General features: G+C 38.8%; 1 protein-coding gene across 1 annotated transcript in view; it reads left to right on the top strand.

The window, feature by feature from the left end:
• The window catches only part of CFAP61 (cilia and flagella associated protein 61), a 281,876-nt gene that overhangs the window by 164,025 nt on the left and 102,451 nt on the right, over positions 1-15,400 (top strand). Inside the window, exons 19-20 of the mRNA XM_079124251.1 lie at positions 9,818-9,916; positions 14,983-15,151. Coding sequence (XP_078980377.1) covers positions 9,818-9,916; positions 14,983-15,151 — 268 coding nt within the window. The remainder of the gene's footprint in view (positions 1-9,817; positions 9,917-14,982; positions 15,152-15,400) is intronic.

Genomic DNA, 15,400 nt, shown 5'->3' with positions numbered 1-15,400 from the left:
AACTGACCATCATTGCCTTATAGGCTACCAATGCATGTTCCTTTTCCTGAAGACTTTACAAACCCTAATCTTGACACACTTGGGCATCTCTATTCTGCCACTAATTTCAAGTTTATCATGTAAGTCTTAGGAGGCTCGGATTGTACTTCCCACCCCAAGTCCAAAAGTTCTGCATTAAAAAAAAAAAAAAAAAAACAAAGTCAAGACAACAAAACTTTACATCTGCACTTGTGATCCTTGAATATTTAATTAGATCATATCCTTCCTTCATAAAACATATTAAATCTACTCTTCTTTCTGGAGCTTCTCAAAACCCTGGATCCTCTCCGTCTTCTATCTCTACACTGGTGGTTCTCAAAGTGTCATCTCTGGGTCACTAACATCAACATGATTTGGGAACCTGTTAGAAATAGAAATTCTCAGGTTCTACCCCAGACCTACTGCATTAGAAACTGGGAATGGATCCAGTTATCTGTGTTTTCAAAATCCTTCCAGGACCCCCTCCATCTTCAATGCATTATGCTCAAGGCATCTTGGCTCTGCCATCTCCATCCCCATATCCCCACCTTTCTCACCTGCAGTCTCTCTCCCAAAAAGACAAAGGAGATGGTAAACTCTCAATTATGCACCCTCACTCCCCCTTCTCAGTTCTGAATCCACCAACCATTTTCTCTCTTACCTGCAGAGGAGGGATTAAGGATATAACACCCACCCATTACACTCTAAGGCAAAAAGGAGATGTCAAGCTGCCTCCCTCCACACACACCATTTGATGTTGAGTGGCAATTTGGAGGGAAAACACAGAAAGAGCCTCACTTGAAAATACAGGAATGGAGACCCTTCAATAGAGGTGACAGGGTGGTGTATTGGTCAGATTTCTATTGCTATAACAAAACACCTGAGAAAATCAACTTAAAAGGAGGATGAGGGTTTGTTTTGGCTCATGGTTTCAGAGGTTTCAGGGCACAGTCTTTTGGCCCCATTGCTTTGGGCCTGTGGGGAGGTAAAACATTGTCATGAGAATCCTGGAATAAGGCAAAGCTGCTCACCTTATGGCTGCCAGAAAGCAAAGAGAGAGAGGATGAGATGGGATCCCAATATCCCCTCCAAGGTTATCCCCAATAACTTAACTTCCTTCCATCCTTGTCGACCTCCTAAAGATTCTGCCCCATCCCAGTAGCACCACACAATGCAACCTTTAGCATAAGCACCTTTGGGGGACATTAAAGATCCAAACCATAACATGTGCTTATTAACTCTCTTTGGAGTGGGAGTTCTGTGAGTCACTGGGTAAGACATGGATCAGGACAGGCCATCTACTGAACACGTTTATTTCTAACTGTAGTCCTTTTAAGATTTCAAAGAAATAATACAACAGTGCTAACATAGTAAGGCATGTGGGTTTCAAAAACTAAAAAACACAATGCTTTGAAATTTTCCTTTTTGTAAAGAACATGTAGTGGAGAAAGATGCTGTGGAACCAACTTCCTAGATATTAGAGATAATGTTGAGTGATCTTTCCATAAGCAATAGATTGTGTAAGTTCCTCTTGTTCCCCACTCAGGTGGGGTTGGAGAGTGTTGCAGAAATACAATTTCCAGGACCCCTTTTCTTGGGGTTGCAATTCAGCAGGACTAGGGTGGGTTCCAGGAATATATATTTTTGATGACTCCCCAGATAATTCTGAAATGCACCTGGATTTAGAAATCATTTCTGTAGACATTTCCTCAAAATTGGCAGTCTTATCTAGAAGGAAATTATTTCCTTCTATAATTGTTCATTGTAGCTGAATTGTTTTTATGGGCTTATTTTCCAAACCACATTTTCTAATTCTCTACAAATCATATAACTTCTGTCACATCATTACTTTAGGGTTTAACAGGCCTAATTATTAAGTTATCATTAGTGTTACATAGCTGAAGTCATTACCCCATGTTCCTGGTATTTACATACTAAATTGGGCCTAGTAGAAAGCATTTCAAGAGCCTCAGCTTAAACTATCACTGGTAAGAATGGAGGCCCAAGAAGGAATATCAGAAAAGCATTAGGAAGCCTTCCCATATGGTGCTAATAAAGTCTTATAAATAGCCAATTATTTGCCCAAAGCATAAAGCCCTTCCTCATCCTTCCCCACCAGAAGTAATGTCACTTATTTTTGAATTCCCATAATGCATTGTTATTTGGTCTTATGAAACTGATTGATTCGTATCTTGTGTTTTGCTATTTCTTGTGTACAGGGCTTTCTCACTTGACTTTTATAGCTGCCATCCTGTCATTTATGTCTTGTATATGCTTAGTTTATATAAAAGTCTAATGTTTTTCTGCAAATTATATATATATATATATATAAAAGCATTGTTAATCAATTCCCCTAAATTATAAATAAAAACTCAAATTCATTTCATTTAATCTCTTTTGCCAAAACTCAAATATTATTTCCATTTTTCAATTGACATTTCAAATGTATCACTTACCTTTTTTTTTCAGTAAGGATTTTTTTGTGCAAAGACACAGAAGCTTTTCGTTTGAGATTCTAAATCCTCAATCTTTACCGTAGACCCTTACCCTGGCTACCATGCCTCTCCCCAAGTACCCTGGTACCTGGCTACTCTAAAGAGCTCCCAGATCACTCCAAGAAGACACTCATTCATTATATTAGGTCCAGTGTTGATTCTAGATTCCCCTGATCTAGGTCACAAGCTTGGACTCAAGGTGGCTTAGGAGATCTTCTCCTTGTCCCCTTTCTCCAGGTTCCGTTTGGTTCCTACAGGGACTAATGAGAACAGGGGAGCTCTGACCCACCATGCAAGATGGCACCCAAGAGAAGAGAGAAGTAGGGTCACAGAGAGTGTCCTTAACCTCTACCTTACTCCTCAAAACCTCCACCTTCTTCTAGATGCTCTTGGAATCCTTCCCTCCTCTTTGGATCTCTCTCTTTGGTCTCCACCAAAGTTCAGAGTGTGCCATTGGACAAGTTTGTGGCCAGAGATGCAGCCATCAGGTCATTTTTGCTAGCAGAACAAAAATTAAGTAAGTGCATTAAGATATGTCAAAAAGTCTCTTTTGTGATCTAAACAGAAAAAATACTGAAAAAAGTTAAATTTTATGGGAAAACTGAGTTTCTCTTAATCTGCTCTATGCTTATAATAAGTATTTCCTTCTGATTTGTTTTGTTGTATGTTTTTCTTCTAATAGTGCAAGCTCACATAACTCCCAACTTTTCACCCCCATCCATAGCATTTTGTCATTAGTTGTGTCCCATTATCTTACCTCCTGAAGTCTGAATTAAATCTGAGTTATTCTTTGACTAGTAAAATACCCAGTCAAATATCTATCTTGAGCTAGGATTTATCATCATTCAGCAAATATTTTGTCACTGTTTTGGACAATTCAAGAAAGCAGAAGTTTTAATAAATCAAATTAAGATATTGAGATTGATGTGTTGTAATTATTTTTTCTCTATATCATCTACTTGTTTAAATGGAAACATTAATTAAACCAGTTAATTAAATTACTAGCTTCAACTGCCTTTGTCACATATAGATGTAGGTGCATGTATTTATCGGCAAAAAAATAAAAAATGCTGAGCAGATTGCCTAGCAGATTGACAGGTCTCTACTGCCCAGGATGGCAAACAACATGAAAAGTTTTATGTTTCTTTCTTCATGTTCACAATAAATTGGCAAAGTGACCCTCTTTATTTGAAGGATAAGGATGTTTAGACCTGAATTTGTAGCTGTCCTCCTGAAACATGGAATGAAATGCAATACCTTTTACTTATTTCCCTGGATACCCTAATCCCTCCCTGCTTTACAAGTATCTTTGAGCTGTTCCTCCCCTTGTATCCACAGCAACATGAAATCCCCACTGGAATTATTTACTGCAAAAATGCAGGTGCACTTGCTTAATGTTTCATTGGCTTGAGCTCTTAACTTGAACTTTTTTTTCCCATAATATGGTGACCTTTGATTTGGGAGCAGAGTGCTCACAATGATGTTAAATATTGTTAATATACGTTAAGCGAACACCATCAGATCTGATGGTTGTGCTTTTTCTGTGGCTGTGCTGTTTGTGCCATTTTATGTAATGCTTGCTCAAAGCCACGCTGTACCCTGTGACCCACTGTTCTATCTGCAGGAACTTTTTGACTATTTGTAGGTAATCAAATGTAAAATCTTAAATATTTCATCTTCATATTTCATCCTCAGAAGAGTCTATTAGCATTATAGATTATAAGTTTATGATTTTGGACTATTAGTGATAGATTTAGGAAATTAAATATTTGGATGTTGCTAAATCAGATTACAGAAAGTACTGTCTTAGCCAAAATATGAGATTGCATGTGGCACACACCTGTAATCCCATCTTCCACTAAGGCAGGAGGATAGCAAGTTCAAGGCCTGTCTGGCAATTTAGCAAGACCCTGTGTCAAAATAAAAAAGGTCTGGGGATGGAGCTTAGTGATAGAGCACCTCTGGATTCAATCCCCAGTGTGTCTGCCTGCCTGCCTGCCTGCCTGTCTCTCTCTCTCTCTCTCTCTCTCTCTCTCTCTCTCTCTCTCTCTCTCTCTCTGTCTCTCTTTCTCTCTCTTGCGCTCTCTCTCTCTCTATCTCTCTCTGTCTCTCTTTCTCTCTCTTGCGCTTGCTCTCTCTCTCTCTCTCTCTCTCTCTCTCTCTCTCTCACACACACACACACACACACACGGTTGGAGGGAAAAAAAAAGAAAATACTGTTGTCATTTTCACATAAAGGAATGATCTTTTATATGAAAGGTAGGAAACTTCAATGAGTGACAAGAAGGTTACAAATAACCTCATTTAACCTGGGGAGGTCCCAGCTGTAAGGACCTCAGGCACTTTGCTAATGAATTTAGACTTTACATGTTGGCGATAAAAATAGTTAACATCCATCAAAAATTATTATGCAGAAGGCAATATTCTAAATATTTTCCAGAGATGAATTCATTTAATTTTTCACAGCACCCCTATGAGCCATTAGGTTCTATTTTTTCCCCCTTTTATAGGTGGAAAAAAAAAAAAAAAAAGAGCCACAGTAAGGTTAAATAACTTGCCCAAGGTAAACAAACAAAATAAAAGCCAAAAAGTACTAGACCTGGGAACCCAGCTGAGGAAGTCTGACTCTCAAATCCATGATTTTAATCGCTGTACTCTGCTACTACCAAGATAGTAAGTAAAGACAGGAATTTCAAAGCCAAAAACCATTGAGACTTGATTTAATTTAAAAAGAGGTTTCCAGGAGCTGCGAGGGAGAGGGGAAGAATAGAGAGACTTGTGCCAGGGAAGCTAACCCAGATACTATTTCTCTAAGCCAGATGGCGAGCTACAGCAATGTGTCACAGGAATGATGGGGTGGGGGGCAGGGTAGGCTTTCAGGAGATTTGGACAAGGTAAAAGTGATTGGGCATGATGACCACTATGAAAAGTGGGAAGGAGTGTAGGAATCTGAAATAGGCCTCCAGATTTCTAGCTCAAGAAGTGGTTAGTTAGCCATGGCTTTGATAAAGATTTAAAAGGAGTTGGATTGGGGCATCAAAGAGCTTTGTATTTATGATGTCCCTAGAGCACCCTAGTTTTGGACACGTATTGAATTTGGGATGACCCTGGAGTTTTTAGAAATTAGATTTATATCTCAGAATAAGCATTATGGTATCCAAGAGTACATTATAGAAAATATGCAAGATGAACTCATGGTGGTAGATGACATCACCCTGGGAAATGTGCATAAAACCTAGGGAGCTTGATTAGGGATAGATGGACAAAGGAGGAAGAATCATGTTTTAGATAGCTTTCCATCACTATGACCCAACAAGAACAACTTAGAGGAGGAAACATTTATTTTGGCTCATAGTCTCAAAGAAGCTATGATTGGCCAACTCTATAGCTCTGGGTCCAAGGTAAGGTAGAACATCATGGCAGAACACCTTGACAATGGAAGCAGAGATAGCTCCACTCACAGGGATAAGATCTAAATCCCAAAGGCACACCCAAAATGACCTACTTCCTCTAACCACACCCCTACTTGCCCACAGTTACTACCCAGTTAATTTATTTAAATGGATTACTCCACTGATTAGATTACAGCTCTCATGATCTAGTCCTTTCTCCTCTGAACATTTTTGCATTGTCTCACACATGAACTTTTGGGAGACACCTCATATCCAAACCATAACAAGCTGTTAAAAGTAAAAAAAAAAAAAAAAAAAAAAAAAAGTCATCAAAGGAAACTTTAGTGTTGTTTCAGACATGTTCTATTGGACACAGTTCCTTGGTGGAAAGCCTGCATGACCCCAGTCTTCACCATTTCTCCATCCCGTTCTCCTTTAGTTTTAGGATCAGTAATGGCATCCCATTGTTACTAGTCCTTGGATCACTCTATCCTTTGACTTCTGTAATATACAAAGCCTCATGTTTTCATTCAGTCGAATCTTGTGGAGTCTACCATCTGTTTTTTGGTTTCTTTTTTGTTTTGTTTTTTTGCCTGATTAATGAGGATCTTCTCTTATCCCCACCCCATTCTTACATTGAGTCAATGTAAGTAGAATCTTCCAGTTACCTCCCAGTAGTCATTCTGCACTTTGTCCTCAGTAACAGAACGGTGGGCAATATGGTTTTTGGAAAAAACACTGTGTTTAAAAAACTTCATTTTTTCAGTGGCTTTTGCTACTGCATGTGGCCATGCCACTGTGTTCTGGTAATATAAACAGAAATTACATGTGGAACTTTCAGGAGAGGAGCTCGTCACCTGGGGTGACCTTGAGAATGGAAGCCACACTTGGAAAAGTAGAGAAATGGGGCCATGGTCCCTGTTGGCTTCACAGATTCACTGTATATCAACCTTAGACTGCTTCATTAAGTATCATTGTAAGAGAAATGGGCTGGTATAGGGATTTGGAGAGGCGTGAGGAATTTGAAGAGAAGACAGTTAATGGAGAGACACTTCCCTTCTGAAGCAGGGAATCGATGAATGCTCTAATAAGTGCAGGGAGGGAAGTGTAGGGGAACTGATGACTGCTCTGTGTTTTCTATATGATGTAGGAGATGTGCTTAGTTGAGAATTAGGAAGGGGAATTAGTATCTGAAACAAAATAGGTTACAATAAGGAACTAGAAGATTTGATAAAAGATCAGAATAGCTACAATGAAGAATGCAAAAGGAATTTGACTAGGGCTAAAGAAAAGAAGTAGAAAGCTGGTTCTTTTATATATAAAATTTTAGAAAATACTTCCCCCCCAAAAAATATTTTTACTATATCATTACACGATTTAAAAAAAAATTCTTTTGAGAAATTTTCTAATTGTATAATAGCATAATTCATAATAATACAATTTTGATAATTTATAAGTCATTTGATCCATGTTGTTAGATAATTCAAATTACTCAGTACCAAAGGGATTGTTTTTGTAGTAAAAGATACAACCACACAATCATTAAGCCTTTTATTCACATAGAGTTATAAAAGGGGTCTGTATACAACTACTATTAGTATAACACAAACCTCATCTTGGTCACATGGAATCCAAAACCAGGATAAATTTTAACTGCCTATTTATATAAACACATTATTATTATCATTTGTGTTTTCCATTACACAGTAATAAACCCAAGACTTATCATTGTTGTGCACTTTCAGACTGGCAGCTGGGGTTAATTGTGACCTTTATGCTATTTGAAGATATTCAAAATTTTTATTCTTATGATTAGAGGATAAGATGTGCTTGGTTTTCCTTGTATCAAATAAGAATATTCATTCTTAAATGACACTCATCCTTAGAGACTTTAGAGCAAAACCTTTCATAATATTTAGCTAGTTTTAAATGTCAGGTGCAGTTGAGTTTATTGCATTGCTAGCCCCGACCATCACCAAAAGTCTCCTGTTTTTAGTGCTACTTAACAGATTGTCAGTAAATTGATAGCATTTCCACATTTGGAAAATTTCCAATCTCCTCATGGGAAAGGCAGGCAGGTGTTTTCCTCTGGCTTGATGAAGGTTTCTTTTTCGGCATTTGGTTGATTGAATGGAGCTGGGTGAACTAAGAACAGATCTTAGGAAAAAAAATATATATATATATACATATATCTTGCTCATCAATTAGGATCCTATGAAATGATTAGCTCACCCATAAAATCTTTCTGAGACTAAGCAGTGGGCAAATTTGAAGCAGGATATTTTAAATACTAAAGAGCATATATGGAATACATCTTAAGCATGTGGGTTCTTTTTTGTTGTTGTTGTTTGTTTGTTTGTTTTTTATGCTGGGGATTGAACCCAGGGGCTCTTTACCACTGAACTACATCCTCAGCCCTTTTTAATTTTTATTTTGAGACAGGGCTTTGCAAAGTTGCTAAGGCTGGCTTCAAACTTGTGATCTTCCTTTTGAATTGAATTCCTTTTGAATCTGCCTTTTGAATTGCTGGGGTTACAGGTGTGCAACATGGCACCAGCTTTAAGCATGTGAATTATTAGGAGCTACCACTTACACATGCTGGTCACACTGCTTAGAACTACCTGTAACTCGTAAGACTGATTAGAGAGGGTGATTTGGGTGCATGGAGAGGGCGCTGCTTCCAACTGGCCCCTGCTGCTTATAAGTTCTTGACCTTGAGCAAATTACTTAACCATTTCCAACCTTGATTTTCTTATACATGTTGCCACGCCCTCATTCCCCCAGCATAAATTGTCTTGAAGATTAATTTCTATGATAATGTCTAGGAATGTCCCTTGGACTCTAGAAAGCCTGATGTATTTAAAGCAGTTTTAGTCTTAGAAGGAAGCCCCTAGAATTTTCTCCTAGCTGATACTTTGGTATTCTTCTTTGAATAACTATAAACATCTCGAAGTAATAAATCTAACATTGATCTATGGGAATTAGATGATCTATGAATTCCTCTTAACAATTTGAGGCCCTCAGTATTCTCTGGTTCTGTATGCATACATTCAAATAACCTGAAGTAGGAAATATTTAGGGGTAATTTTTTTGTTTTTTTTTTACTATCCTGAACATGTACAAACTTTTACCCCTATCATTATTTCCTGAAAGTACAGTATAATAGCTATTTTCAAAGCATTTACATTGTACTAGGTATTATAAGTAATCCAGAGATGATTTAAAATATATGGAAGGAAATTCAGGTTATATTACATGCAAACAACATACCATTTTATTTTGGTATAAATACCAAATACTGGGGAATCCTAGAACTAATCCCCCTTGTATTCTGAGGCGCCACTGTATGGACAAAGGCTAAGTGAAAGGACATAGGAGCCAGACAGTGCCGCTGTATGGCTTCAGCAAGTCATTGTGCCTCCATTGTGCTTAATAAAATAGGGATAATAATATTATTGACCTCAGAGTATTGCTGTGAAGACTAAATGGGGAAATAATACTTGCAACATGCATGACTTTTGTGGTTTGTGGTTGTGATTCTAAGCAGTTTCTTAGTAGTAGTTTGAAACTAAGACTTTGCATCAATTTATTCAAATTGATCTCCCTCCTCTCAGTTTGTGAATTTTATTTTGTTTTACTTTGAGAAGCAAACTTAAAAAAAAAAAATGTTCAACAGTGTCTGCCATTATACCATCTGTAGCTTTTGGAGTTTCTGCAATTAGCTCCTATACCATTTTCTTTTTTTCATTTAAATGGGTCTATTTTAAGGTTTGTGTAAAAAGAGTTGCTATCTTCAAAGAAAAATACAACAGTTGAATGACACATGAAATAAAATTAAATTGGATTGTAATAAACTTCCACTGAATCATGCTTAACCTTTCTTTGTTCTTTTCCTCTTTTCTTTCTCTTTAGCTCTCACCTGAAGTTTAATAATCTCACCCTGATTTCAACTCATGGACTCCCAGGAAAAAAACTTCTGGGCAATGAACAAAGAAAGTTTCTGGCAAGCAAGTAGGAATTCTATTTGCTTTTTTATTCTCAGGCTTAAACGTAACCTGTGTGTAGTCTTTTTTATGCTATCTAATAGATTTCAGATTGGAAAGGGAAAAGCAGAAGACTTTTCTCCTAGTGTTCAGCCATTACTTAAGAAATACAAATTCAAACCTGTTAGCAAATGAATGATCCAGAGTGGCAGTGTTGGGCCACAATTTTGTATTTGTGGGAAGCCTGTTGCCCTGTTCCAACAACTGGGATGGAGTCCTTGGACCCCACCACCCCTGCACTTGGGTTCAGTGCCGTGGAGCATGATGACTATGTTTGCATCTGACAGGGCACCATAGTGGGGTTTGGGGCTCACACTCACCCTGCCATTAGTAATTAGGTGCTGACTGGGCACCTTTGATTCCAGTCCAGGCAAGCTCTATTGTTTTCATTCCAATAGAATCATTATTTGACAACATCTGTTCTAGAAAATACTGTTCCATTATCACACAGCTTCCACTAATTTTAATTTTCTATAGCAAAACATGAATACAGAAATATTAGACTTCCTGCCTCCAGAAACAATCTACCAATTTTTTTTCTTAATGAAGAGTAAGGAAATTGTTCTTCCCAGGGGAACAATTTATTTCAGAATCTATGATGAAGGATCCCCCTTTCCTCTTTCCTCAAAGACTTGCTTTGCCTTCGAACAGTGAGAAAAACCATAGATGCCTTGCCAGCAGAACAAGCCTCATTTTGAACTAATATCTTTACCAGACTACAAACTTTGATATTTTTTTTCTTCCTCGGAAGATTGCCATTACAGGGCAGTAGAGGACACAGGATTTGAGCCAGGAGGATGTGGATTCAGATCCTACCCTTATCACTAACAGTCTGAGTGAGAGATTTCATTTCTCTGAGCTTTAGTTCTTTTGATTGTGAAATGTGTATGATAAGCCATGCTGGTGGAATATTTGTTAAAATTAGCATAACACCAAATCCAGCCGAGAAAAAAGGATTGATACAATGGACATCCCCTTTCCACACTTTTCGTCTTTGTAAACTACATGATTCATGGGAAATGCTGGTGTTATTGATGTGTTCAGAGGAGTTTTAATGCAACCAGCTTGGTAGAAGTTCTGTCCATCCCGAGGTTGCGTGTGATATAGGAGAGAATGGTGTAAAGGACTTTCTACTCTAGTAATACTTCATAGGCAGATTGAGGGCCTGGAGGAAGTCACTCATCGAAGATCTCTGCCTGGTCCCTGCAGGGTAGGTGTGAGGCCCATATCCCAGATGTCCTTGCTTCTGTCCTTGCCTCTTTGCATTCTCAACACAGTTGCCAGAGCAACACTGCAAAAATGCAACCTCCAATCATGTCCACTTCTTACGGCCCAGAACTGCACTGTCCAAGAGAGCAGCTATTAGCCACATGGGGCTATTTAAATTTAAATTAGTTAAAATTAAATGAGATGAAGAAATTCAGTTCCTCAATCACATTAGCCACATTTCAAGAGCTCAGAATAGCCACATATGGCCAGTGGCTACCATACTAGTTTAGTTATAGACATTTTCATCCTCACAGTTCTAGAATGTTCTGACACTAAAGTCTGTTGTTCCTGTCTACTTCTAATAACATCATCTTCTACTTTTTACTCTTTTATCTTCACACTAGCCCTATCAACAACTTTAGTGTCCCTCAAACACAAGAAGCAAGTCCCCACCTTGGGTTTTTGCTTTTTTTCTCTGAAATTTTACCTGTTCCGTGAGGTCTACCCTGACTACCCGACTCATTTGCAACCAACACTTCAACACACTCTAGTTCCCCCTTACTCTGCACTGTTTTATTTTTATTGCTACTGAAATCCTTCTGAATGTTACATGATTTGCATTTTAAAACTATGTTTTTTCTTTATGGTCTGAGGCCTTCAACCATAATGTAATCTCCATAAGGAATTTTTGCCTTTTTGTTCACTGATAAATCCCCTGTATCTGGGACAGTGCTTCACATATAAGTAGGTTCTTAATAAATGATGTGGGATACACTAATGTTGCCTCCAAAGAATTGCAGACATTCCCTCAATCATAATGAGACAGGCACCAAACACAGCCCCATCCCTTCACCTGGGCAACTACATAATATCCTAATTCTTGGAAACCACAGATTGAACTATTAACAGGATGTTCCTTTTCAAATGGTCCTTATACAAGAATAAAGGAAATTCTGATTATGGAGTCTAAAAATAACAAGGACAAACAACATCCATAAATTTAATAATTTAAATAATTTAATTTAATAATTTTAACTCCTCATTCCAAATGGTTGTCCTTAACCAGTGTTTTGCTCCATTATTATGGTTATTATTTTTTTTGCATAGCAATTTTGTCCACCCCAAGCCCCCTGCCTCACTCTGTCCAACCTCTGATGGAGGTGTAAATGACATGCCCAGAACACAGCTAAAAGGAAGCAGCAGGAAGGCAGGAGAAACAGGAAGGAGGAGAAGCCACTAATTGGACAATCAACCCTGAGTAATTGAAAGTTAATTGTAGCAGTCCTTCTTCTAAGAATGTCACAATTAATCCTCTCTGAAAACCTCTAAGGTTTTTTTCCAGTTCTGAAGGTTCTGATTCCATGAGGTGTGGGTCTCCACTGACTTCTATTTGCTCCCGTGGACTTGGCTTCTAATTGTACACCTGGAGCTTTGGCTAAGTCTTCTGCCCACTAGGTTTGGGGGCACTACAACATTAAATGAGCAGTCCACTCCTCATTTATGTCCTCTTCCAGAAATTTCCCCTTCCTGAATTTTTGCTTCCCACCACCCTCCTTCTCATTATCTGTCTCCAGAGTGTTCTATAAAGATTTCACATTTCCGCCCCCGTGGTGCTGGGGACTGAACCCAGGGCGCTGTGTGTGCTAGGCAAGCACTCTACCGCTGAGCTACTTTCCTAACCCCCTTTCATATTATTTGTAAGTCAGGGTCAGGCTCGCCTGAGACAACATGAAGTTTCACTGATGTGCCTTCTTTGGTTCTTTCTTTCCAGAGAACACTGGCAGGGGTATGTCTCTTATCACCAAGCTGGGAGGCAGTCACTCCCATGTTAGAATCTTAACACTATTTACTCTGCATAGGAAATAATTTTGGAAGAAATTTCACTGATAGTTTCCCTTGTGGGGAAATTAAACAAGGTCCAGATGGATAGTAATATCCACAATGGATAGCAATCGCTTACACTGTGAGATTTTAAAATAAGAAATGTCATTCAAGTAGTAACAGACTGCAAAAATAAGTAGCCACAACCTCCAATGCTTCTTTTTGCATCTGAGTAAAGGTTCCTGAAAAATCAGTGTTCTCGAGTGCCAGTTCCCACTGGACAGAGCTTCAAATTTTAACTCTGAAATATGCATTCTGACATTATCAACACTGCTGTCCTACTGTCATTAAAAATAGTATTGTCTTAGCCTTTCACAAATTTCCCCTGAGAGCTTTTATCTTTGGGCAAATCCTCATAAGACTAATCCCTGGACACTAACTATGTTTAATTTTTCCTCATCTTGGACAGCTTACAGTAGAGATTGTATAACTAGAACAATCCTTTGTGGGTCTCTCATGAATGTACAAAACCAGTGAAGTTTCCTGTATTCCTGTAAAGCTATCAAAATGGCTTTTTAAAAGAATTTCATCTCACTATCCATTATTTTCCTGTGACAGGCCAGCCCCTGATTTTTTTTTTTCTTTTCTTTTTTTTTTTATTAAGGAGAAATTTTCTTGTTTTTAAGTGTTGTTTCACATACAGATACAAAGCCCAGAGCTCCCATCTCTTGCCAGGGCTGTGTGACAGGGTCTAATGTGCATCCATTACTAGAATTCTCTTTGTGTGGTAAGAACGGACTCATGTATGGATCAAAAGGAAAAAATGTTCTCCCATTACCTCTTCAGAATCCTGTTTTCTTCCAAAGAGAGTAAACAGGATTATGTATCATTAATATTATTTCAAATAATATCCTTCACATATGCATCCCACTTGACAAAATATCATCTCCTACATGCTCATGTTCATTCCTTACTGTGAATGTAGGGTGGGCTAATTATCCCATGTTGAGAGGTGAAGAAACTGGGGACACAGGGTCCCCAAAGTCCAGGCTTATTGACAAAAGGGCAGGGACTCAGACCTGGCATAGTTCATTCTGGAAAGATCATCTGGCCTAATTTTAAATGAAACACTGTCCTGTCACCTTAGACTGTCCATCTTCAGAAAAGGATAATTTAAAAAGTCATTTACACAAGGTCACACCTTTCAGAAAATTCTAGTAACATCCCTCATAAAACTCTTTAAATAACCCCAAAGACGTAAGAAACCCACTCTTGTCACATTACAGAAGAGTGCCCAAACTCAACAGAACCCTGAAAATCAAAGTCCACACAGTCACCAGTACCCTGCAGCAGCATGAACATTCACCCTGGGCCTGGGGTACATACAAGTATACCCCTTATAAATCATCATTGCCCAGAAAAGTGAATCCCTAAAGTCTCCAGGGATTGTACTTGCTATGAACCTAATTCCCTAACTGACAACTTCCTTAAGTTAAATGTGCCTTTTTGTTTTGGCATGAAACCATACGTCGTTAATTCTAAGAATAAGTCATTGACTGAAAAATTTTAGCAAATAGGATCTCAACATTTTGGGATTTTGACCCATGCCTTTGGGGGTCCTCAGTGATGTCACTTTCTTCTTCCTCATTCCCATTGTGTCTGTGGCCAGTATGACAGTTTAACAGCTGAAGTGGATTTACAGCCACCATGAAATAGAAGCAGAAGAAAGTGTATAAGTGATCTCTCCCCCCACAACATGCACACACACCCTCTTTCCCCTTGTGGACTGGCCTAAGCCAGGTGGAACAATTTAGTTTTAATGGGAAGATGTCAATTTGTGCTTAAGTGTTTCATAACGAAAAATCTCTGAGTATCATTCCTGGTAAACTCACAGCAAGAGCACAGACTTGGCTCACTAGGGGACTCGAACCAGCTCACCAGATGTCTAATTAATGCCCGCTGTCAGCTGCTCAAATGTCACTTATGGAGCTTCTCTCTTTGCAGCCACTGTTTTAATGATAAAGATTATGCATTGATGTCACTGTGCTCCTGGGTTAATGTTGTGGTTGGTAGAATGACTGGCATAGACCGAGCAGCCAAGCACGTCGTGGTTTCCAAGGACCAAATCGTGCTGTATGATCACCTCATCCTCTGTACCGGGCAGCAGTACCAGGTGAGGCTGTGCACATGGGATGTGTTTGGAGCTCTCCACAGTTAATGTGTTTACTGGGGCACATGCTCTCTGGGTAAAGAGCATCCTTTCTTGCCCGGACAGCTGCCTCTCTATATTCATAAAAGCGCTCTTCAAGGCCTGCACACATGACCAGAATTGTGTCCGCAAACCCTCTCAGAAACCCATTCCAAGAAAAACATTCTGCTCCAGGATAAAAATCACAGCAAGTTGGAGAAATGTCATTCTTGA

Source organism: Sciurus vulgaris (genome assembly GCF_902686455.1).
Source record: "Sciurus vulgaris genome assembly, chromosome: 2".
Classification (NCBI taxonomy): domain Eukaryota; kingdom Metazoa; phylum Chordata; class Mammalia; order Rodentia; family Sciuridae; genus Sciurus; species Sciurus vulgaris.
This window is presented reverse-complemented; position numbering and strand designations above follow the sequence as displayed.